General features: G+C 39.8%; 1 protein-coding gene and 2 long non-coding RNA genes across 8 annotated transcripts in view; 1 reads left to right on the top strand and 2 right to left on the bottom strand.

The window, feature by feature from the left end:
• rptor (regulatory associated protein of MTOR, complex 1) overlaps window positions 1–26,518 on the bottom strand; it is a 258,024-nt gene that overhangs the window by 227,113 nt on the left and 4,393 nt on the right. For all 6 annotated transcript variants that reach the window (XM_085162736.1, XM_085162737.1, XM_085162739.1 and 3 more), the window contains exon 3: window positions 229–331. In XM_085162736.1, the coding sequence (XP_085018862.1) occupies window positions 229–331 (103 nt within the window). The remainder of the gene's footprint in view (window positions 1–228; window positions 332–26,518) is intronic.
• LOC146516196 (uncharacterized) overlaps window positions 1–26,518 on the top strand; it is a 390,625-nt gene that overhangs the window by 118,485 nt on the left and 245,622 nt on the right. The gene's annotated exons all lie outside the window — the stretch shown is intronic.
• LOC146516198 (uncharacterized) lies at window positions 3,821–24,667 on the bottom strand. Its single transcript, XR_014874551.1, has 3 exons — window positions 12,956–24,667; window positions 4,326–11,815; window positions 3,821–4,277 (listed from the first exon to the last, which is right to left on the bottom strand). It is a non-coding gene; the product is annotated as an uncharacterized LOC146516198 (long non-coding RNA).

The following is a 26,518-nucleotide window of genomic DNA, read 5'->3' on the forward strand; positions in this document are numbered from 1 at the left end:
TTGATCCACATTATCTAAAGTGTGTCCAAAAATCATTGACAGCGTTCACACTCAGGAAAACAAATGCCTGAGAAAAATCTGTTTATTTTCACACCAACAAGAGAAGCAGGACAGTGTGAGAGCCTTTAGTGAAATACATGTGTGTCATTTAAGCTCAATCTCATTATGAGCATTTCTTTATTTTGTATCCGAGTCTCTTTTATTTGTTTGGTGTCTGCGTGGACTCACCTATCCAGCACTCCAGTCTGGCGCAGGGGGAGGTCTTGACCACATCAGGTGGGTCCACTCCCACGTTGAGGCACAGCACCAGCGCCACGCTCACAGTCTTCATCTGGGGGGCAGACACAGAACACAATTCAATCCAAAAAAAAGTCAATACACAAATCAAAACAGGCTGGTGGATTATTTTTAACACCATTAAATCTTTATTCAGAGAAAATGCCATGAGCACGCAGACTTGTATTCCAGTACATCCTGGGAGTTTTATCCCGGTACACCACAATCTGCTGCTGCTGGCCACTGAAGCTCCACTGGAGCGGTGAAGGTCAAGAGTCTCACCCAGGGGGAAGCTAACAGCAGTTCCTGAGAGAAGAGATATACGCTTTCCTTTGGCACTCTCTGCATCTGGTCCAGAAATTCCCAAGTCTGAAGCCAATGTTGGTGGCACACCTTTAACACTGCAGGCATGAATTTTGAACACTATATATATTTAATGTAAGAGAGAACACAGTAGAGCCCACTACTGAGCGCTGTTACAGGGTGAAACTACTGCCTGCTTTGCCTATAAATACAGTATATAACTGATAGTACCCCAACTATTATCTTCTCCATCGATTCTATTCTCTGTAGTTTTCCTTTTAATTATTTGTTTTACTATTTATTTTATTATACGGCTGTGCGATATGACCAAAATCTCATATCCCGATATAAGACATCTATCGTCCGATAACGATATAAATCACAAAAATGTAACAATTTCTGTAAATTCTGTGACTCTCGGGCAGCTCGACTTGCGTGAAGTGTTTCCAGCTGCGCGTCATGTAGCTGGAGTCGAGTGTTTTAACCGATGCATGAAACGATACATTTTTAGACATAAGTTGTAACGGCCGCCGTTTTCTTTGTGAGTATTTATTACACGGCGTGCTGCAGGGAAAAGCCTGTTCTAACGTTTGAGTCTAAGGTTTATTTTTTAGCACCTGGCGGCTCTTTTTTACTTCTCATCCGTAAATAATCTGCTCTTTCACGTGATTCGGTTTATTTTGAAAAGTCTCAACAGGATCTTGAGCTTTATTGTGAAAGGTTTATGTTGAACATAAACAAGCGGACATGCGATGCTGTTACCATCATTGTTGCTAACAACAACGCATAAAAACAGGCGCTTGTCCGTCTGTAGTGTGGTTATATTAAATATAAGAGAAAGAGAGAACTTTAAGAAATTAATATAGCCACTACAGTGACCATCAAAACGATGAAAAAATATTGCCGTAAACAGTTTATTTTGCGACACCACGAAACAAACGATAGCGTAAAATGAAACGATAGACGTTTTTATATCGTCATCCGATATATATCCTTATATCCAACAGCCCTATTTTATTATTTGTATTACTGTAGAAAGAGGGTGAGTCATGTGATTGCATGCTGATTGAAAATGCATATTTTGTTTTAGCTTTTTTTTTTTTTGCAAAACAAAATATGCATCGGACATGTTTATAAATCCCAATAAAAGTCTCACTGAGCATTGGCCTGTAGTAGAACGAATATATTATATTAAGCCAGAAGACTTGCATCAAAAAAAGAAAAGAATACGGGGAACAAAAACAAACAGGCCATCAAAGCAGAACAACCATGAGCCAGGGGTTATGTGGCAGGACCTGACACATCAGCTTGGTCAGGCAGGAGATGCTTCCAACAAAGCAAATTAAACATTTCACCAGCAGTAGGCCGTCACTTGTTCCTCCCTGTCAGTACCTCAAAGTGTCTTTTGTGTGTCACAGCAGACATCAAGCTTTGTGACATCCTGTGGTTCAATCCTGTAGCTCTAATGAGCTTGAGTGAAGACACTGACACAAAGAGTTGACCTCAAAGGATTCTGACAGATAAAGACAGAATGATCAGCTGCCTAAACTCTTATAAATGCCAAACAAAACCTATATCACCAGTATCTGACACCAGATAAAATTTATGCAGCTGCACAGGAAGAATAGTAATTTTACTGACTTTTACCAAAGCTTTAATGAGTGAAACAAAATGTTTTTCACAACTGCAAATGTAAAAACAGTCATTTTAAATGGTGCTAAATCAGTTCAAATGACTAAATGTGACATTTGCACGTAGCTGAAGAATAACAAAAACTGCACGGCGGCATAAGTGACGAGCCATCAGCCACACGGCTCAAACTGTATTCTTACATTTAATATTACAGCACGAGGTTTAAAATAAAATATTCAACTCGCTCCTGTATAACTGTGTTTATTTTGGGGGAAGTAAGATAAAATTCTCCTTTCAGTCATTATTCTGGTAAATTTGAGACAAAACAAACCGATTTTTGTACCACTCAGTGTGACCTACATTTCTTAAAGTAAAAGTAGGAACCATTTTTTTAAAAACAGACTCCCATTAGTTCCCAGAATTCATATTTAAACTTTAAAAATCATACTGTATACATTATTTATATTTTACCTTGTCAAATCAATAATTTCCCACCATCTAAGTCTCGTGGCGTGTAAACACAGCTATGTGAGAACTTATCTTTTCACATTTTGCATTTAAAATGCAAGCAGCGTCTCTAGAGCACATTGCAGCGGCTAATTATTCTTTGATTTTTATTTTCTAGTTCAGTCTCGAGATTTCTGCTCCACAAGCCGACCTGCCTCTGTCACTGAAACCGCCCAGCAGGTCAAGTGTTTGTTGACGGTTTTGCTTGACCTGCGTCGAGTCACGGTTTCATCATCACGGCGCTCTGTGAATCGAAGCCGGGGGGGTGTGTTTGCTCTGAAACAGACGGCGCTTGAACTTCACAAGGCCCTGTGTGTCATCTTGGCTCCAATTACTGGAGGTTATCTACCTGCAGGGTTCCCTCACAGCAGCTCTGTGCCTGAAATCAGGTCAAACTGTGTGAAGTAGAGTTTAGTGGTTGCAAAGCTTTGATGTCCACGACCACTTTTTTTATTAATTATGTGATCAGTTGTGCGAAAGAGAAAGTTTGTCTCCAATTTACTCTTCAATTCTTTTCATAAGACTTTAATTCTTTATGTTTTACCACTGTTTTCCAATTGATGACAGCTGACTGCTACTACTTTCTCTACAGATTTATTAAGGCTTATTTGTGATTTAGCATCCAATAACACAGCTAAAGCCGAATGTCTAAATCTTCTTTATTAACATGAAAAACAGATTATATTTCTCAATACATATTTTCTGTGGTTCTTTTGTCTGTTCTGTGAATTATTGCAGTGAAAAAGTCACTTGCATCATGTTCATAAATGATTAAACTAGTGATAAAACTCTACTAGGTTTACAAGGAGCCATTGATGGATTGCAGCCACACAGCATTATCGCCACAGGCTAAATCCAGAAAATTCACCAGCATTACTGAGGGGGGCTCGATGACTGGCCAGCTAGGATCCCAGTGCGGAAGTTTTCCACTCATAGCCCAGAGGTCTGCTGGATTTTTTTTCACACTTTATTTATAACAGTTTGTGATGCGTAAACTACAGTTTTCTGACAGCTTTGAGTTGGAGTGAAATTGAGATAAACAGTGGAAAGTCCAACTGCAAGCTCAAAAAGCATGTTTGTGCATCAGTGTTTTTGTAGTGAGTATTTCATGTGTTGTGAGTTTCTACAGGGTTAGAAAATTCTAGTTTAGTGCATAACTATGTACACAATTACAGAGGTACGATTGTTAATTGCCAGACAGGCATATTATCAGCACAGTTCCATCAGAGTTAGGGCTGCACGATTAATCGTTAGAAAATCGCGATCTCGATTCATACTTATGTGCGATCTCATTTTCAAATGACAACGATTTAAAAAAAAAAAAAAAAAAAAAAAAAAGAGAAGAAGAAGAAGAAGGAGAGAGAGAGAGAGAGAGAGAGGACGATTGTACCGCATTTTGATCCGGGACGTAATCTGCATGAAAACAAGCGCTCACTCTTCTGCTCAACAAATGACAAGGGCGGAGCCTTATACCACGTGATACAGAAGCTGGGCCGTGCAGTGTTGCCAATTTAGCGACTTTGTCGCTATATTTAGCGAGTTTTCAGACCCCCTAGCGACTTTTTTTCTAAACAAAAAAAAGTCGCTAACAAAAAAAAGACGTGAACGCGCATATCGCTTTTACTCTCAACAAGCAGCGGGTGCTGTAACGCAGTCAGTTCTTCTTTTACTCTTATGCTGTTTTGTGGATCAGGTTTAAAACTACTTATAAACACACACACACAAAGTAACTCCACCAGAGTGCCTATTTCGGGTCACTTTTGCCGGTCCAAGCCCGGGTAAAGGAGCAGGGTTGGAATTGTGACATTACAAAAAACAATAATTGCTAAAAGAAATTTAATTTGTAGTTCTAAATAAATTCTAAATGTATTTAGGACGTTTTTTGCTCACTTTATGTCTCGTCCACGATGTTATTTCTCTCTCCAGCAGCGTAGGTTACAATTACATTAGCATGACCAATTATGCAAATTAGGCGATGACGTCATTTAGCGACTTTTAGGACAACCAATAGCGATTTTCTTTACTGAGGAGTTGGCAACACTGGTGCCGTGTGATGCTAAAATTAGCAGGGAAAAAACAACGGAGAGCACGTCAGGGATGACGAGAAAGTGACAGGAGAAAATCCGTCCCGGTCAACCACTCAAACATCAATAACGGGAACCTTATACAGCGCTTCCCTATACCCGTCGAACTCCCGCAGGCACAAAGAAATTACGGAGGCTATTACTTATCACCTGACCAAAGATATGGCTCCATCAACACTGTGCAAAACGAGGGATTTAGGAAAATGATCAACACGCTAGACAAACGCTACACGGTGCCGTCCCGCAACTATTTTTCTATTGTTGCACTACCTGCTTTATACACGCAGTGTCGAGCAACGGTGGAGACGGAATTTCAAGCAGTACAACATTTTGCGGCAACGACAAAACGTGAGACATTTGTTGTTTTTATGTTTATTTGTTGTTTTTATGTTCAGTCTCAACTGTTACGAAGTTGATGTGCAGTTAATAAGCGAAATAAATATTTATATTGGAAAAGAAAATCGTGATCTCAATTCTAAACAAAAAAATCGTGATTCTCATTTTATGCAAAATCGTGCAGCCCTAATCAGAGTCTTCATCACCATCAATAGTAACGGTTTAAGACGTGCCGCTATGTGCATCACTGTGCTGCTTTAACCATGACAGTCTTTGTGGTGTTAAAACCTCAGCCCAGCTTTGTGCAAGTTCTTTTCCTTTTCTCTTGTTGTTTACGACCCTTTTTGGCGTGAGTCTGAAAGGGATTTTCTCATTTGTTACTGGTTCATATGAAGCATGGCCTGCAATCGAAATCCTATAATTTCCTTGGTTTGGACAGATATGCAGTGGCATTTTATGTACTGTGTCTCCACATTCAAAAGTCATTCCTGCTGATTTTCCTCAGCTTAGGCAGTGGGACACTTGTTTATGTGCACTGAATGACTGCGTGCTCATGTACAACACCATGTAGGGTCAGCGCGATATTTCTAAGTCACCTTTGACAGCAAGCGATAAGATACCATCTCTGTCTGTACATAACTGAGCAGGGTTAAGAGAGCTGTTGTGAAAGTAATTAAGGTGGCCTGTGCGTTCCCACTGGCAGAACAAAACACTGTTGTGACAGTGGGACTCAGCAGGACAAGCTCAACAGGTGCGCTCCTCCTTACACACAGATGAGCTCCGTTTCGCTTCACTTCATTCATTTCTACCCGATCTCCTCAACCCACACTAGGTCCCACAAATGCGAAGTGATATAGAAGTTTTCTGCTTGGCTACACAACAGTATTCACACAGAAGTCATCCAGTTGCTGTGCAGAACTAATCTAAGACGACAGCTCCATTACAGACGTTGCATTGCTCACAGTGTGACATTCCCTGACACTGAAAATAAGACTGGAAGGATTTAAACCTAATGAGGTCAAATCGATGAAATTAACAACAAACAAATCAAGTTTGTCTCTTTACATGAATGCAGCTCAGCTTTTAGACTTCACTTATGCAGGCGAGCCAGATATTAGAGACAAACAATCTCCTTTATCCTATTTCGACAGTCACTTGTAGCTTGTTCACAGACCATTTATTTCCAACTTGGCTTTCCCGTCCGGCAGGCTTGTTGGCCAGGTTTCGACTGTGGCACTCACTGATATCGTTCAGCTGCTTCTCCAAAAAAAATGAGCTACACGATTAAAGGTACTCTAACGTCACTGTAGTGGTGCTAGTGAGTACTTGGCAAATGAAAGTACTTGGAGAGTCCAAAGCTGAAAAGTTCTTTCGTGTGCATTTATAAATGCATCTTTAAATCCAATGATATCGCATCAAAGGGGCTTAAAGTATGCCATTACCTCCCTTGTCACCACATCTAGACCATGGTGTGGTTTCTTGGGATGCACTCTATAAAGATTTTTTACGTCCTTCATCTTTCAAAGAAGGATGGTGGCTTTCCTTCAAGCGTAATGTCCCCTGACACACAGCTCAGGACTGAAATTGCAGAAAAGTCAATGAAAACTCGGGCTTTGGAAAGCTATACATTTATTATGTCGGGTTTCCGATTATCTTGTCCAAACCTTCATATCTTTTCATCTGAATCACTTAAAGATAAGAAGGATGCCGTTATTTCTTCTTCTGGGAGTAATTTTACTCTGTTAGCACAACAAAAAACTGTGATTTCCTTATGTGATACACAAGTGCATCTGCATTTGAATAAATATAGACAACTAAAAGCGGCTGGAGTCCGACTGCCAAAACAAGGTGATTTATCAGCTACTGTGCAGCAAGTGTAGGTATTCTCTGGCAGTCCTGCAAAACACCTACAACAACGGCCTGGGAAAGGACGTAACACACACCACAAAGATGCCAGCTCAACTGGGAAGACCCAGATCAGATTTGCCCTTTTTAAAATACAACAGCTGAAATGTCAGCACACTTTAGAGACATATTAATCCAAAGTCCGGAGAGAGGTAAGAAGATGTTTCTGTTATAGCAGGTAAAATGTCAAAGAAAACTGCTGAGAAAACTTTAAGGTAATTTTTTTCTTCTTCTTTTTTTTTTTACATCACCAACTAACAAACGAAAGAAAAGCATCAGCCTTGTCAGTTAAGGAAAACTGCAAAAATGCATATAATTAAGATCATAGCGTAAACAGCCGTGATGAAATTATTTGTTTCCATTCAGCTTCCCACGCAGATAATTTATAATCCATTCAATACAAATTTGCATGAGAATAATGGAGATGAATGAGGGACAGCGTTTCTTTCTGTTCCAGCTCAACACTGCGATACAACATGGCATTTGAGTGTGACAGTACGCAGATGTGCGCCAAATTATTTCTACTGATTTATCTGCTTGTTTATTCCACTTATTATCCAATGCACAGTGAAAACAAAGACCAGTACTCCTGCATCAATTTGGTTTTTCTGCTTGGCCATCAGATATAATGGTGTAAATCTTCGTGTGGCTTGTGTAAATGAGTTCCTAGCCTTGGGGTGGTAGTGGTGGGGCTTTCAAACCTTTTTGCTATAGTGATGTGTAATTACTACTGGCATAAATAAAGTGAAAGTAACTTATTTTAAACTGTGAAATATAGAGGTGTCCTCATTCCCTTAATGTTGGTTATTTGCTGAATGGAGACCTCGGGGACAAACATGAAAGTGCAGAATTTGCAGTTCCTTCAAAGGCTCAAAAGGAAAAACAGTCAAAGCTCACAGAAAAATGCCAACTTTACAGCAGATATATTAACACACTGGTACCTAAAAAGTAAAAATTTAAATATAACAAGCAAAAATACTGCCAATCAACGCCTTTGAAACAAGTTGTAAGTCGAGTTGTATTAAGGCCATTATAGCAGGTCATGGTCTCTTTGAGTGAAAGATGTAGCTGTTGGGAGTTTGGTTACTCAGCTGAAATATTTTTAGTTATCTGACAAATAATATGTTTGCTGTGTAAAAATATATATATGTAGAAATGTCTGGTAATAATCACTAATACGCACTTATCTTTGTGAGATCCAAACAAAATCTCTGGATGCTTCTTAGCATTAATTTGTCCTTACATAGTCTTTTATTTACAGTCAAAGACACACAGAGATATAGAACACAACTATATAAATAGAGGTGGGAATCACCATACATCCCACGATACGATATTATTACAATACTTAACGCACGATACGATATTATTGCAATTTCTTTTAAATATTTTGCGATATTCAGATTCTGTACATAAAGGTAAACTTTATCAATATTCATTTTATCTAATATCAAAGTCTCACACTCAGTCTTTCTCTCATTTCAGTTTTATTGTTGACAAACTGAATGGTTTGTATTACAGTCTAGTCCAACTTAACTGAACGCAACCATCTGGTACAATTATAGCTATTCTGAACTATGCAGTTTATGAAAACTATGCAGCCCCTTCAGCAACTGAAGAATTTGAAAGTAAATTAAAACAAAATATAATTTTACATCAAATAAAAAAAGTTTTAAACTTAATTCAAATAAAACATGTCTTAAATTAAAATAAGTAAACTGTCATGTTTATTGCTGCCATAAAAAAAGTTAAACACATTTGGACAGTGAAGGAATGTCAGGATTCTTGCTCAGAAAAAGGATCAACATGCTCTGAAGTCAGAGCACAAAAACCTTTTTGTAACAAAATATCGATTTCTGCTGTCCCTGTATCGATACATTATTAGCAAACAAAATATCACCATACTACACAGTATCGATTTGTTTCACCCACCCCTAATAAATAGGCATTTATTCATTTTGTTTGTTTGTTTGTTTTATTGTTTTTAAATGTGTGCTCATCTCCTGAGCTCCATCAGTGGATTATCAACCGTCATCGACTGACAGGTGATCATATATTGGGAGCTAGATTTGCATTTATTCAGTAAACGTCTCACAAATTCATATTGATCAAAAAATGAAGTCGAGTATTTTCAAAGAGTTTACACTCCGCATAGTAATAATGTTCTTAAATGAACTTCAATAAACAATCTTGTTGGTGATTAAACCAGGCCGTGCTTTTCTAACATGTTTACTTGTGAAGGAACGAATCATCAATAATCATTGATTTTAAACTGTTATGTTGGATGCAAACTGAGTACAAACACAAACTTGAGTGTCTGTTACACTTTGATCTGGACTATATTTCAAAGGTCTTATTTGTCTAGAAGTAATATTAAGGTATTATTAGGTGCTTCAGTATATACATATACACATACATGTGGCATGTGGCATGTGAGCGAGTATATATATTCTTCATAGTAAAACAAGAAGACTTCAGGCTGACTAAGGTTCAAAGAGAGCAAGGATTTGCAGAGCCTCTCCGACTGTGAAAAAAGAAAATAATAACCTTTTGACCCTGAACAAGTGGTTCGTTTATCATCAGATAGGTGGCAGTGGGCTGTGAATTTGCTTGTTAGCACTAATCTGAGTGAAAAACTCAACCAAAAGTATATAATAAAGGCATACTGGCCCTCATGGATTTCCAATAATATCATGGAGAAGTGAGAGAAGAATTAAGTAGTTAATTCTTTCCTTTGTACAGTCTGCTCTTTTAGGGGGATAAAAAAAAAATGGGTGAAACAGAAGAGGGAGTGGGAGGGAGATAAAGTCTGTACGTGCAGCTCAGTGTGTGTTCATGTCTTCCTGTTTCAGCTCTGTAGATATAAGTGGTTGCTGTCCTGCGCTCATTAACTACACGTGACTCCGGGGGATTTTCCTGCCATTTCTATCCAGGCCCTTTAAGACTCCCTTACAGCCCCGAGCACCACCTGCTATGTCGATCGATGGACCCTGATTAATCCATTTGTTAGGCCCGCCATAAATTAAGGTTATTAAGATGGTGGAGGGCATTGATCGTGTGCCATAGCAGCAACAGGTCAGATATTGGACACTTAATCTTAAAATCCAGAAAAAGGCCAAACATCACTACACATTGATCTGCTTTTTAAATATAAAGACTATGTTTTGGAGATCAAAAAGTTGCAAATGTGGCAGGTACATTAAAAAGGAGGAAAGAGTGTTTACTATGTTATGAATTATTGTAAATGGGAAGCAAGAAGACAAAAAGGAAATGGTAAATGGCCTGTATTTATATAGCGCTTTACTAGTCCCTAAGGACCCCAAAGCGCTTTACATATCCAGTCATCCACACATTCACACACTGGTGATGGCAGCTACATTGTAGCCACAGCCACCCTGGGGCGCACTGACAGAGGCGAGGCTGCCGGACACTGGCGACACCGGGCCCTCTGACCAAGGGTGAAGTGTCTTGCCCAAGTACACAACGACCGAGACTGGCCAAGCCGGGGCTCAAACCGGCAACCTTCCGATTACAAGGCGAACTCCCAACTCTTGAGCCACGATCGCCCAAAAGTGGACCCATACATGGCTGGTAGAGGCGGACAAAGACTGTGTTGTTCAGTAAAGTTTTATAGTTTTCCACAGCTGCATTTTCGTTGTAGACAACAATAAAGCACAACACAAAAGAAACTCTAGTGGGTAATCACGCCACTCAGCTGCCCAATATTTCCATCGTGATTCTAAAGTTACTCACGGGTGGCTTCATCTCTACAACATTACATTCATCTCTATACGACAGTCTTTAAACACATCAAGGCCTTTTTGCAGATGTAGGAGAGCTCAGGTGAGCCACCAGTGGATGCTTGCCAGACAGCTAATACTAAGCTAATGGTAAACTGCACCTCTATTATCATCGTCACCATCATTACTGAAAAAGTTAACTATTTTATAAACGCACAATAACTTATACTAGACTCCCGCGAAAGCGTTGCATTCATATCTTGTTGGAGCTGCGTTAAATCTGCCTACTTGTGTCTAGGTTTCGATCCGGCGTTCAGCGTCTGCCACCTGCCTGTCCTCCTGCTCAATTGGATCACCCGGTACATCATCTGGCCCATCCACTACCTCCACGGATTTCCTTCTCACGGACTTCCCTCCCGAGCTCCCACGGTCCCGCTCTAATCGTAAGCCAACTGGTCTAACTCAGTTTTGATGTTTCCTCCGCTTCCCGGCTCCCTAGTAATCTTCTCCCCTTTCTGTACAAGATATGAATGCAACGCTTTCGCGGGAGTCTAGTTACCACAGAGAGGTGATTAACGGAGTGGCGTGGAGCATCCGTCAGCGCCGGGTTAAGTAGCTCTTCAGGTAATCACCCCAATGGAGAGCAGGTGTGCCGGTGATGGCCCAGCCTGGGGGTGTGGCTACCCGCGCATCACACATTCCACACACAGGACCACGGACCATGACATATACAACCTATAAAAAAGGTTAATTCTTTGTTATCTAAGCCTGTGCTTTTTATCTGTGGCACCATGACAGATCGTCAGGTGTGCCATGGGAAATTATTTCATTACTGCAAATAATCTGCCATTGTTGAGCATCTGTGTCTTTGATGCAGTGACTGGCAGAATAATAAAATACTCTTTCATGTTCGTGTGAAGCAGCATGTAGCCCAATAATGAACTTGTTGAGTTAAGACAACAGAGAGTGATAAGACATAACAACAATGGATAAATATTTGAAAAAGAAAAAATGACTCCAGTTGACTCCAAACTGGGCCCGGACCAAGGTTATTATCGTTAAAGAAAACTAACGAAATAACGAAAACTAGAAGTGAAAAAACATTTTCGTTAACGGAAATAAAAATAAAAACAAAAAAAGGAAAACTAACTAAAACTGGAATGAGTGTTCACAAAACGAACTAAAATTAACTGAATTTATAGCAAAAATGTGTTTAGTTTTCATTGATGTGTGCGTGTCATACAAGAGTCAAGGGTGAAAATGAAGTTTAGTTTCCAGATTTTTTTCTTGCTGTGTCTCATTATGCCAGCAGGTGGCAGCACGTTAGTCGAGTCGTCTGTGTTGCTGCTCCGTCCACGCGCAGAATCATGTCAGGAAAAGTCGGGAGCCAGAGTCCAATTTGGGATTACTTTGAATATGACTGTGTTTTGGATAAAGCAAGTGTCTTGTAGTGGAAACAGACAAATTATGAGGGACATTTCTAAAGGGAAAAAAATCCCACAAACCTTAAAGTGCACTTGAAAAGCTCACACAAGAAGGCTAACCTAGCTTACCTTGAGAAGGTAATGGAGCACACTCAACCCTCATCCCCAGAAAACAGAAGCTAACCCCAGGCAAGGCAGCGTGATGCATCCCGAGACAACAGGACGGGGATATCTACACAACTGTGTGAGTCAATTACCTTCAAAAAGTTCACTTGAACCAAAATTACGAACACCCGGTGCTGCAAGAGTTAATAGTCTCATTGGGGCCAAGATATACGTTTTATAGTTGCCTGGTATCAATGGTTGTTCATCTGCCTTTATTTATTTATTTAAAGAACCCATAGGTGGGAATGTGAGTTGTCTGTCTCTGCATGTCAGCCCTGCGACAGACAGGCGACCTGTCCAGGGTGCAGTATGGTAGCTGGAATAGCAACACACCCAAGGATGAGCAGAATGACTGATATGATGAAACTGGGATTTTGTTACACTTAATTATTGCAAACACAACTAAAACTATAACTGAAACTAATCAAAACTAAACTGAAACTAAGGATTTTCAAAAAAATAAAAACTAAACTAAACTAGCAAACAATTGGTAAAAACTAATTAAAACTGATATAAAATTGAAAATCTGAAGTCAAAACTAAATAAAAACAAAAACTAATGAAAATTGCAAAACTATTAAAACCCTGGCCCGGACAAATAGATAATACAGGTGAAGTGTCTGGCATGAGTGGTGGTCCAATCAAAGCAAAAACTGTGAGCTCGAGGCAATCCAGCGAGCGTTGTTTGTCTGGGTTTTCTTTCACTGGAGATCCAGCCGCACCAACTCTGTTATGCTTAGTGTGCAGAGAAAAGCTTAAATGCAATCTCTAAGCTAAACATCTGCTACTTCAAAACAAAAAAAACGAGGACTATTTTCTTCAACTTCGAAGAACACACTAAGAAACAGGTAACTTTAATGAGAAAAGGTCTCCCGGAGCTCTAAAAGCTAGCTACTTAGTAGCAAAATCGAAGCCAAATCTCAAAAACAAAAAAAAGCCACACACTGTGGCAGAGACATTAACACTACCTGAATGCAAAGCCATTGTGTATGAGATGCTCAGCCAAAGTCCCACTTTGGCAGATAACACAATTGCCAGATGTGTTGATGACATTTCAACAGACAAAAGTAAAACTTTATATTTTGCAAGAAGACAGCAAAAATATCAGATCATATCAGAATGTCTTGAACATGGAGAACGTCTGTATGAGCAGTCGTGGATGACATAGCAAAGGCTTCATTAGCAGAGAGAAAGAGATCCAGTGCTGGATCTTGTCCCACGAGGCGAGTGTCTGTGTTTGATGATTGCACACTTGTTGCTCCTTAAGAACTGGCTGTGGCGCAGCAAAGTACCGACCTGTGTTTGACCAACAGCGTTTTTGACTGATGGCGGGTGCGATGATGCAAAGCTGTTTCAAGTGATGAGTGGTGTGCAAAGGCCGGCACAAATGCTAGATATATTTCAGCATATGAATGAACTGAACACATAAATGCACCAGCACAGACAAAATGGATTTTGTTCAAAAGGTGCACCTCTGGCAATAACATCTAGAAAGTGCCATCCTTTGGCACGTTCCCACTCACTCCAAAATGGCAAGCAAATGTCAACAATTCTGCACAGTGAGAGATAATAGAAAAGCATCTAAACACTCTTTAGAAGCTGTCATTTTATTTCCCCTCACTGTCACTGAATGACTTGACTGGGGCCGAGAAAGCAGCAGTTTTTGGAAAGGATAAGACAGTATAGGACCAGGAGAAACCAGCATAGCGGCCATAAAAACTCAAAAGAGAGCAAGCTACTGAGAGCTATTGAGGAAGAGCTTCGTGTGCCATCCATCCATTTTCTTCCACTTATCCAATTCAGTGTCGCCGGGGGGGTTGGAGCCTATTCCAGCTGCCAGAGGACAAAAGGCAGGATACACGCTGGACAGATTGCGAGTTTTTCACAGGGCTACACAGAGAGACAACCATTCACACCTACAGCCAAGTTAGAATCACCAATTAACCTAATCCCACTAACTGTGTGTCTCTGGACTGTGAGAAGAAGCCGGAGTACCTGCAGGGAACTCAGAGACACAGGGAGAACATGCAAACTCCACACGGCCAATTGGTAGATTCAAAAACAGGACGTTCCCGCTGTGAGGCAACAGTGTTGGCTTCATGTGCACATTTCTTCCATTCCTGCCAGTATATCAGCTTTGTGATCATCTAAACAGGGCTAGGTTTCACACCGAGTGAATAAAACCAAATAGAGAGACCGAGGCATCGATTCTACTCTGTTGCGGACACAGACAGTTGGAGACCCGATAACCGAGCCGTCATCCTGTTTACGCAGCTTGAAGAACACCACGTGTAGATGCTAGTTATAATGTAAATTACGGAGTTGTTTTCAAAACAGTCACAAAAAATGTCACACAAAGAAATTCGCACTGACCTTCACAATCAACATTTGATGATGACATTTACTTCACGCAATTTGCCATTTTATAACATTTTTGGTTGGTGGTGTGTTGCTAGACATTTTTCATCTACATGACTAATGTCAATGCAACCAGTACTGTGGCAAACATGATTGGTCAATAGAATTGGGACTACATATTCATATGGAGACATCTACAGGGTGGCCCATTTATATGGATACACCGTAATAAAATGGGAATGGTTGGTGATATTAAAGTCCTGTTTGTGGCACATTAGTATATGTGAGGGGGCAAACTCCCCAAGATGGGTGGTGACCATGGTGGCCATTTAGAAGTCGGCTATCTTGGATACAACTTTCAATAGGAAGAGGGCCATGTGACACATCAAACTTATTGGTAATGTCACAAGAAAAACAATGGTGTGCTTGGTTTCAATGTAACTTTATTCTTTCATGAGTTATTTACAAGTTTCTTTGTTCACAGCCATTGACATGTCGAAGAGGTTAACACGTGAGGAGCAGATCAAAATCGTGTTGATATCTGGTGAACGCAGTAACCGGGTCATTGCAGCAGATTTCAATGCAAGACACCCTACGAGACCACCCATCTCCCATGCTACAGTTAGCAAACTGCTTGCTAAGTTTCGTGAAACTGGTTCAGTGTTGGATTTGCCAAAATGTGGACGCAAGAAAACTGTCACTAATGAAGAAACATCAGTGGCTGTCCTAGCTTCATTCAGCAAGAGCCCACAGCGTAGCACTCGCCGCATGTCACTGGAGAGTGACATTAGTCGAACATCCCTTCGACGGATATTAGCTACTCACAAATGGCACCCTTACAAACTCCAGCTTCTGCAGCATCTCAACGAGGATGACCCAGATCGGCGCACAGAATTTGCAGAATGGGCAAATTCTGCGTGAACCCTCAGTTCACGCAGAAGATTTTGTTCAGTGATGAGGCAAACTTTTATGTGAATGGTGAAGTTAACAAACAAAACTAACCCACACTGGATGGATCCCTCCAAGACTGTTGGAATAACAAAAGTGATGGTTTGGTGTGGTATATGGGGTACAACAATAGTGGGTCCATTCTTCATCAATGGAAACCTCAAGGCCACTGGATATTTGAAATTGCTACATGATGTGTTTCCCTCTTTATGCACTGAAGCTGGCACGTTCCCTGAGTTTTTCCAGCAAGATGGTGCACCACCACATTATGGGTGCCAGGTCCGAGCATTCCTAGATGAACAGTTTCCTGGAAAGTGGATTGGTCATCGTGGGCCAGTTGAATGGCCCCCAAGGTCTCCCGATCTCACCCCCTTAGACTTTGGGGTCATCTGAAGGAAGTTGTCTATGGTGTGAAGATACGAGATGTGCAGCACCTGAAACTACGGATACTGGATGCCTGTGCTGGCATTTCTCCTGCGGTGTTGCTATCAGTGTGTGAAGAGTGGGAGAAGAGGGTTGCATTGACAAGCCAACACAATGGGCAGCACATTGAACGCATTTCACAAGTGGTCAGAAACTTGTAAATAACTCATGAAAGAATAAAGTTATGTTGAAACCAAGCACACCATTGTTTTTCTTGTGACATTACCAATAAGTTTGATGTGTCACATGGCCCTCTTCCTATTGAAAAAACAAAAGTTGTATCCAAGATGGCCGACTTCTAAATGGCCACCATGGTCACCACCCATCTTGAGGAGTTTGCCCCCTCACATATACTAATGTGCCACAAACAGGACTTTAATATCACCAACCACTTCCATTTTATTACGGTGTATCCATATAAATGGTCCACCCTGTATTTACAGAGATTACAGTCAAATAGTGAAAGTATAAGATTGGAACACTTAAGTTGCCCGTTAGGACAAAGTCGGACCATTTAAACAATCACCAAGTCGCCCTCTGACATACCGACAACCTGCCCAAGGTCCACCCTGTCTTGAACCCTATGCTAATGTTGTAAATGGCCGGCTCCAATTACACTTGTGTATCTAGTCATTAGTGGGGTTTCTCTTGTCATGTTTTATTTGCACTTTGAGTCAGGTTGAAAAATAGAAGCTAAAGAAATAGCTGGAAATATGTAGGAAAAAAACAACTGAGCCAGTCACAGCCAATCCGGTCTTTAAGTCTGACGTCACTAGCCGTGTCTGGGCCCAAACTCCGCTGCAGGTCCTAAAGTCAAACGAACACTGCGGGATCACTGAGTTGAGATTAAATAGAACAAGATCCAAAGCATTGAAACAAGTTAAAAACGCAACAGCCTTATTAAACGCAGAGTAATTTGGACCCGGAAGCAGGATTCATCACGTCATCACTTAAAGACCGGATAGGTGCATTTATGTGTAAAAAGTGATCTGGTGCTTATGTAGCGCTTTTCTACTCTACTTCAGCACTCAGAGCACTAAAAACGATTTTGGCATAGTTTAATAAACTTATTTGGTATTTTGACCTTAGTTCTGTTGAACAAGGCTAATGCCATTTCCTACCAGACAGAAAGCCAAGACAATATCCCACATCACACTGTTTACTTGGCAAACCTTTTACATCCATCTCAACCACAAGAGAATGACTGATACAGTTCATCAGTCTTCATGGCCAATGAAAACATCACCATTATCTCTGCACTAATTACAGTGACATAAAGAGGAAATACAAGATGGTGGAATGGAGACGCACTCATATCAATGCAATACTGTTTTTGAATTTCTTGGAAGTGTCAAAAAAAAAAAGTGTCGAAATATAACCTCATCAAAAAAAACCCAAAAAACTTCTGTTCTTTCCTGACAGCGTTAATATTCTGCTCCTGACAAGTCGGGACGTTGTTAACCAACTGGTATTTAATTTGGAGCGAGCAGTTTAATGAAATTTGCAGATATTTAAGCAAAGTCGCTGTTTTAATCAACATAAAATCATTAGCGTGCAATTCTTTTTAGCACCTTGCAAATACATTCTGTTTTCATGGCTCGGTAGCTAAAAGTCTATATGCTCCCTAATGAACTGCACGCATCGATTGAATTCAACTAATGAAGCAGAAGTAAAACCAGCACAGCCCACCTGTCTCGTTTCCACATTATTATTATTATTGTTGTGAGCTTGGATATTGATGACTTATTGATTTCATTATCGTTAAGCTGAAAAACACACCATGTCTGGAAACCAGCAGGGAAAGAAAGGAGACCTATTTAATTGAATCGTATGTGTGTGACCAATAGCCAGAGAAACGTGTGTTATAGGTCATTTACCAACCAATAAAACCACAAAGCTATAAAAACCAAGCATTACTCCCGTACTACCTGCCATATAATAATGAATTCCTAGAAAACATATTTAATTTGGCGATCAGAGTCCTGAAAAAAAGAAAAGATTGCCTTGAATCATGTGTAAATCCAAAACAAAAAGGTCGCTAAACTGCCCAATAAGTTTTGTGCTTTGACTAAATGTTACAACAACAATTTTTTGTCACTATAACAAAGTAACAAAAAAGTCGTTGCTGACAATTTTAAAACGCTGTCACACCATCATGGAGGAAAATCAGTGAAAAATGAAGCCACACTTCACTTGTATCTCCAAAATCTGATGTCCACAGACATGTCGAAGGACGAGTCACATTCTGGGTTTGACATAAGATGTGAAAACTACATGAAAGACAGGGAAACCAGCTCCTTCCAGCTGGTGTAGCTTTGCTTTTGTCTTTTGATCAGCAGTAATAAAAAACACAAGGGAAAATAAAAATGCACAAGTACAAAATCAAACTACCCCCCTACACTGTGCTAACAGTGTATTGCATTATGTGTAAAATTGAGTTCAATATATTTAATTTTTACTTTAACGCTGGAAGGTTTGGCCTTTTCATCTTTATGCAGAAACTGACAGGCAAGATAGGATCAAATTAGGTGTTGTTTCTACTAATGCGACTTCTGTAAAGTCCAGTCTGATGGCTCAAATTGGGTGTATAAATGTATTTTCCATATTTTTTAGATTCTAAACAAGTTCTTGACAGATTTCTAAAATATTTGTTGTCTTGTTTGTATGACAGGCGGACTAATAAGTTTGTTAAACACTGTATACAGAATGATGTGTAAAGGGGTCGATATGAACCTCTCACCCACCCGCTGATGATGCTGTACATATCCTGTTTAGCTGTAAAATTAATGCTGATCTGCCTTCATGCCCAACAACCTGAACCAGTCCTAAAAACAAGCACAATGAGGCCATTTCTGTGACAGACAGGCTATCGAGTCGGGACAGGGTTTCGTCAGCGTTTACGAAGAAACTCTTACACTATAAGAGGACAAGTTTGCATCAACCAGTCTAACGTCAAACCGCTTACAGCTCAACAAGGGATTGTGAAGCATGACAGGTAGGAAGCGAAAAGTTCCAGTGCATGCATGACAGCTCAAGTTTCATGCTGCTTTGAGACAGTTTATCTATCATTCAAAACAATATTTAAAGCCCTGATGCCGTTACATGTTTTAATATAAATGCAAAGGAAAATAGAAGTCTCTTTGGGAAGGACGGTAGGCAGCGGGGCAAAGCTCATGAACTGTCAAATCCCTGCAGTGTAGTGGTGGCAGCATCGTGACATGAGGTGTTTAAGGAAGAGAGAATTTAAGGAAAGGAAGTTTTTGAACAAAACCTGGAGTGAAAGAATTGCCTTTCAACAACAAAATTTACCAACTAACTCAGTAATATTATCAAAGATTCAGATGTTCCAGAATAAATATTTAGCCATTGTGTCATTTAGCTTGCAATCAAACTCAGTGGCTCTCCACTTCAAAAACAAAAAAAAAGTGTGTACTCTGTAATCTACGGAGCCCCGCAGGGGACATGGGAGAAAAAAAAAATTAAAACGGACTTTTGCGAGATCTCGCAAAACTAACTCGGGATCTCGCAAAACAAACTCGGGATCTCGCAAAAGTTGAATTCCAACAAAGGCGGCAGCTACTTAGTTGTAATATTACTCTTTCTGGGTCACAAAATACACTTTTAAGATATTTTGAGGCGTGAATGTAGTTGTGTAAACGTCAGATACCTGCTCGGTTTACAAGACAGCACATATTTGCAAAAGTGCTCCGACGTTTTCGGAGATCTGACACCCACTAGCTCAAAGCTAACGGGAGGTCGAGACCTACTACAGCTGGGAGGAACACCGCTTTCCCGGCACATCGTGCCTCGACCTCCCGGTCGGCTTCGAGCTGGCGACCTCCGAAGAATGCGGCTAAAACTTTTGCAAGATCCCGAGTTTGTTTTGCGAGATCTCGCAAAAGTCCGTCTTAATTTTTTTTTCTCCCATGTCCCCTGCGGGGCTCTGTAGTAATCCATCCAATGTGAGAAAATTCAAGGAGAACCTTTTAAATGTTAGCACAGCATCATCATCATTCTGTTTTTAAATCACCCCCCGATTCATATTTTTCACCTGATGGTAATCATCCCATCTTCTGTGGCTCTGCACACTTTGAAAACCCCAGAGGTACTGGGAATATTGTGTGGTCTTTACTAATAACAAAAGTCAATTAATTGATTAATAGTGCAACTTAATAAATTAGAGAATTGCATGTGAATCCAAAATGGAGCCAGCTGCTAATGACTTTAGAAGACTGTGGTAGTATGAAACAAGAAAGAAAAGCCCAAGAACACAAAAACCACGCAAAGCCAAAGATGGCTCGAGCCTTTAGAAGGTTCTCAAAAATTAATGAGTACAGACACTGCAAGCTAAAGCTAGCGTAGCAACTACTCAGTCACTTGAAAGCTAATGAAGTCAAAACGCAGTCAGCAAATATGAAGCACTATTTTGTTTAAAATGCTGATTCTTTCCAAGTGTGACTGTTTTTCCTCTTCTCATTCTGGACATCTGTTAAAATGGTCAGTGTCAGCTGATGTTAGGAAACTGTTGGGCTAAAAATAAGTGTGCATCCTGAGAATCAATAACGCCCTGCACTGCAATCCATTATCTCTACAGGTGGATGTTCAGGTTTTTGTGCCATCAAGATAAAGGTTTCATGCTCTGTTCACTGTGGGGGAGGGGAGGGACAAAAATAGATATGAAAGTGCTGACAGCACTAGTTTAGGTTTTTCAGTTTATCGATGGCAGTCAATCAAACCCCCGAAAAAAAAGAAAAAAGAAATCACTGCAAACCTAACCCCGCTCATTAACGCTCGGTCAGTCTAAATGCTCGTCTGACAGCTCGATAAAAGAAATGTGATCCTTCCACCAACCTAACTACTACCACGACATGCTTTCTGATCAAAAATGACATGGCGCTTTATTAGTTAAAGTCAGCTGCTCGTCACCTGACTTTGCCCTGTACTGTACAAGCGTTCTTACGGGATATCTGATAGCTGTTATCATGATTCTACTTGGTAGGTTCAGCAGCTGTACACACAACCCTGCTTTGCTCCGAGTGGCTGCAGATGACTGCAAACACACAGATGACTCAAAAGCTGTGACTGACCCAACAGCAAACTAAACACACAATTTGAACCAATAAGCCTAGTAATAGTGCAGGTTACCTGTCACCATACCGAGTCAACTCAATGTGTCTCACAGAACAAGACCTCTGACTGGCCTCTGTTAGAGTCATTTGCCTTTTTCTTCTCTATAATATGCTTTGGTCTTGATTTTAAGATGTAAAATGCCCAGACATTTAACACAATGTTATTAAAATTGAACTAAATCATGAACTTTCTTCCCCAAAGTGCAGAAAGAGTTTTTAAAAGCCTTCTCACTGCATGCTTCTGTTGCCAGCCTTAACTTTTTGCTGACCAACTTGTTCTCTAAGCAAACTCCTATCGATACTGTCAGTCACCTTAAATCAGCCAAAGCACTACATATGGTCTCAACTACCAGCTGAAGCTGCAGGTCTAAACCTTCATGTCATTAAAGGGTTTCTACTAAAGCACTCCACATTATCAGAACTCCATCATCATGATCAATGAACTAGATAAAAATTCTGATGAATGCAAAACTCACTGGTAAAATGAAACTAAGAAGCACTACAGCCTCATCTGTGTCCTATATGATTCTGCTCTAAGGTCAGAAAAATAAACAGAATTAAACAAAACTAGCTAACGTACACTAGCAGCAATCAGCAGCATCCCAGGCTGTAAAAGGAAGTTCTTCTAGAACTACAGTTCATCTGTTGGCCACTTGAGGCTGGCTCCAAGAGCGAATCAGTTTCCACAGATTCTCTCCTGCAAAGCAAACTTTTATCCCTTAGGACTTAAAGTTAGGTCTCCGTCCGCTCTCACTGCACTGGACCTTTTATTTATTTATTGTTATTATAATGGAAATGGTGGTGTATTCAACACCACGTTTTCTCACCTATGTGTCCACAGCAGAGGATTTGCTGTTTCTGCTGCCTTTTAAAATGTTAGCATTCATGTTCATGTCACTTCTGACAAGGTTACGATTTCTGACACACACAAATTTCAGTTTTGCGTGTGCTCTGCGACTGCCGACACAGGCAGGTGTAGTTGTTATGGCCCTGGCCATAATCTGTTTTGGTGGTTGTTTTCTTTGTCTGTGTCTTTAAGTTTTTGCAGGTCCCTAAGTGGATGAGCTGACGGCTGCTGATTGGTCCCCTGGTCATGTGGTCTCCTTCAAAATCCCTCACCAGTTGTCCCGGGACAGCCACTGACAGCAGCAGCAGACCTGACCCTGGCCTCCAAAACCTGTGACATTTGTGACTTTCTGAGTTCTGTATATAGTGTGTACATTAGTTTTCATTGTAAATAGCACTGGAACAGAAGGGGTGAGCTGCCATATTGTTTTCCTTTGCACTGTTTTCTCCTGTTTATCTCAGTTAGGGAGTTAGGTGTAGCGCTTGTCTTTTGTTTGGTTTTTGATTTCACATAGGGTTTTAGATAGCACCTCCTCCTGACTTAGCTTGTTTTGTTTGTTATTTTGGCCTTTGTTCACCCCGGAGCTTCATTTTGCAGTGTAGAAAAATAAACCACCATTCACTAAGAAATTGGTTTTCCCTCTGTGTATGGTTTTGGGGACCAGGGCGGGGCAATCTTTTCAAACTTATGTTGCGTTCCTGTACCCTTAGACTGGGGCGTAACAGTAGTTGATAGCTGCCTGCTATGCTTCACCTTCACTGACCTGAAGTCAACTGCCAGAAATTGCAGTTCTACTAATGGCCACTTGAGGCCTGGTCCAAAAGTGAGCCAATCTGCCTAGACTCCCATATTAACACAACTTTACAGCATTAAATAAATGGTTCAGTATCAAGTTGTAAAAATTGTTACAAAATTGTTACAACCTACATGGAGACAATTACAACAGTTTTTTTTTTCAGCAGGTCGCCAGTGAGCATCTGCTAGGATTCACCTCACCTAACCAGAGTCACTGACCTCTCAACCATAACTGTGCCGTTGTGCCCAGAGTATGTTTAATGAAATTATCTGACAAATAACATGGGATTCCATGTGGTACAAAGCTTCCAAGCAATCTGCTGTTCCACTTCAGTTGATTAAATAGTGGTTCTTCTAGAACTGATGATTTAGAACTAATTAGCAGGTTTCTGTGTATCTAGGCTGAGACAGCAACTTAGCACTTGCCGTCTCATCTACATACGGTCACTTCTTGCTCAAAAGGAAACAAAAATGGACAGATGGACAATCTACGAACCAGAAGATGACTTCCAAATGGCTTCAACCACCTTTCACATACTGCGTACAATCGACATTGATATCTTAATCATGTTTTTCAGGAAATAAAAAAACATTCAAATGCATTCTGAATTCCCCAATCCCCAAGCTAGAGTCAAATTCAAAGCTAAATTCTTTTCTGCATAAGACACACAAATAAAGCTCTCGTAGCCCAGACATGTGAAAGGACACATTCTTCTTCCACGTTTACAAATGAGGACGGAGGGCCTGAAAATGCTCCGAGCAATGAAAGATTCAACACGGTTGATTTAGCATGACATCCTGATAGCAATGTCCATTTCAGCTAGCCCATATTACCTCTTTTAAATCAATAGCAGCTCCACATTTAATGATGCCTTCATTTCCCTGCAGCTTGACACCTCAGCAGGCACTGCGGAGTAATTCAACTCGTGTCCTAACAGCAGCGAAGTTTTCAATTTTCATCTGGGTGAATTTCTACAATCGGTGCAGAGTTTCTGAGGGTTATGTACAACTAAGTGACACTTGCCATCATTATAATGGCAGTGCTCTGTAGCCGTGAGGCAATAAAATAATCAGGTTGGTAGCACTGCAGTGGATCAAACGGCAGCTTTATGGGGGCTGAAACACAAGGTGACCATTCATGTGGGAAACCCTTTGAGGTTCCCCCTGAAAGCGCAGCATTGGTAGCTGGTAATCAAGCAGAATGAAATGAATTGGCAGTGTAATAAAGACGAGGGTAGCCAGTGATTTGCTGCTGTTTAAAGACTGATAACCTCTTGAAGCACAGCGTGTAGCATCAAGGAGTTTGATTTGTCTTTTTAATGAGTTGAATTTTTGAGAACTGGCCCCGTGGATAACCATTTGACCCACCCTGTCCTATAAAGCAGGAATTTTCTGCTGTAGTTACAAACCACAAGAAATCCTTCTAGGATAAAAATCAATGCTCAATCAATACGTTACATGAAAGATGGTATCAGTTTGATCTTTTTGTGGGAACTGCTGATTAGAGCGGAAAAAAAACATACTATAATATTTATCTTTTAAAAATAACAGTCTTTCTAAAGCTACATCTAAAGCATCAAAACTCATTGAATTAAATCAACAATCTTAGATTTACTGTTTTATTGGTTCCCGCTTAAAACTAACAGTCCCTTCAGATATATGAGCATGAAAATGCAGCTATACAAGTCGCGATGAGCTGAGATAAAAGGAAAAACAGCCTCTGTGACCTCAAAGCAGAGCTCACAAAGGAAACATCCTCAGGCTCTTGATTTACTCCTGTACATGGATGAGAAGAGAAACTAGAAAAATTTGCATTTCCTGCGAAAATGCAGTGTGGATGCTTTAAAGCTGAAGCTGTCTGCAAAAAATAGCTGAAAAAGCTGAAAAGTTGCAGAAATTGTAAAAACTTTGCAGAAGCAAAAGAACTTTGCTAAAATGTAATAACTTGGCAGAACTGCAATATCTTAGAGGAAACATAATACTTGGCAGAAATACAATAGCATAGCAGAACTTGGCAGAAATATTGTAACGTACCAGAAACATGATAACTTCTCAAAAATACAAGAAATTAGGAGAAATAGTATAAGATAACAGAAAGAATATATTTAGCCAAAAATACTTAAACATTACAGAAACACTATGATTTAGAAAAATAGTACAACATAGCAGAAATACTGTGTTTTACCAGAGACACTGTTATGAACTATGAATATTGTAATTTTAAATTAATACTATGTTTTAGCACAAATACTATAATTTGACAGAAATATTATCATTTGGCAGAAATACTATGTTTCAGCACAAATATTCTGGTTTAGCACAAATATTATAACATAGCAGAAATACAATTATATAGCAGAAATGCTATATTTAGAAAGAAAAATATAATAGAGTAGAAATAGTATGATTTAGCAGAAATACTGTAATCAGCACATATACTGTAACATGACAGAAATTCCTCCACTTAGTAGTAATACTATAACATAACACAAATGTTATGATTTGGCACAAAAACCATGATTTGGCAAAAATGCTATGATTTAGCAGAAATACTATAATTGAGCAGAAGTACTAAGATGTAGTAAAAGTAGTTTGATTTAACAGAAATACAATTATGGTGGAGTAATACTTTAAAATGGGAGAAATATTGATACACACACACATACACAGAGCGTAAAGGGAAGAGTATTTGTGCCATGGAGTGTTAACAAGAATGTGAGGTCCATATTAGAAAAGCTGGTAAAATGATAAAAGTTTGCAGAATTGTAATAAATGATGAATATGAATTACTGGTCTGTGATAGTGTATTAATTTGTAGGGAAAAATACATGTAGACCAAGGTGGAATTGAACCAACGACCTTTGGCTTGCAGACCCATGTCACTACCAACTGCGCCACTGGGAAAGAGAGCAAGCGCCTGGAAAACAGGGTGATGAGCAGTCAGAATTAGATCGCGGTGAGAGGCGAAAAACGCCGTTTTTTGGAGTTGGAAAACGTTGTGTAACTCAAAAACTAGGTGGACTAGAAGCACAATTCTTGTACTGGTTGAATCAGCGGACTTTGGTGTACTTTGACTGCGATTTTCATTGCTCTTTGTACATCCGTCGCGGAAATATGACAAGAGAAGAAAAGGAAGACCTCAGATATGATTGGCTGGCTGGGAAGCCGTGCAGGCTCTGATTTGTAAATTTGAATGAGTCAGTCCTCACAGAGGATTGGCTGCCTGGGGACCTGGCAGTAATATATAGAAATAGTATGATTAAGCATAAATACTACATTTAGGAGAAATACTATGTTTTAGCACAAATACTATAAAAAGCAGAAATACTATAAAAAGCAGAAATACTATAATTTAGCAGAAATCCTATAATTTAGCAGGAATACTATAATTTAGCAGAAATACTATATTAAGCAGAAATATTATATTAAGCACAAATCCTATAAAAAGCAGAAATACTATAAAAAGCAGAAATACTATATTAAGCACAAATCCTATAAAAATCAGAAAAACTATAATTTAGCAGAAATACTATAAAAAGCAGAAATACTATAATTGAGCAGAAATACTATATTAAGCAGAAATCCTGTAAAAAGTAGAAATAGTATAAAAAGCAGAAATACTATAATTTAGCAGAAATACTATAAAA

The sequence above is a fragment of the Neolamprologus multifasciatus genome, chromosome 6 (genome assembly GCF_963576455.1).
Source record: "Neolamprologus multifasciatus chromosome 6, fNeoMul1.2, whole genome shotgun sequence".
In the NCBI taxonomy this organism is placed as follows: Eukaryota; Metazoa; Chordata; class Actinopteri; order Cichliformes; family Cichlidae; genus Neolamprologus; species Neolamprologus multifasciatus.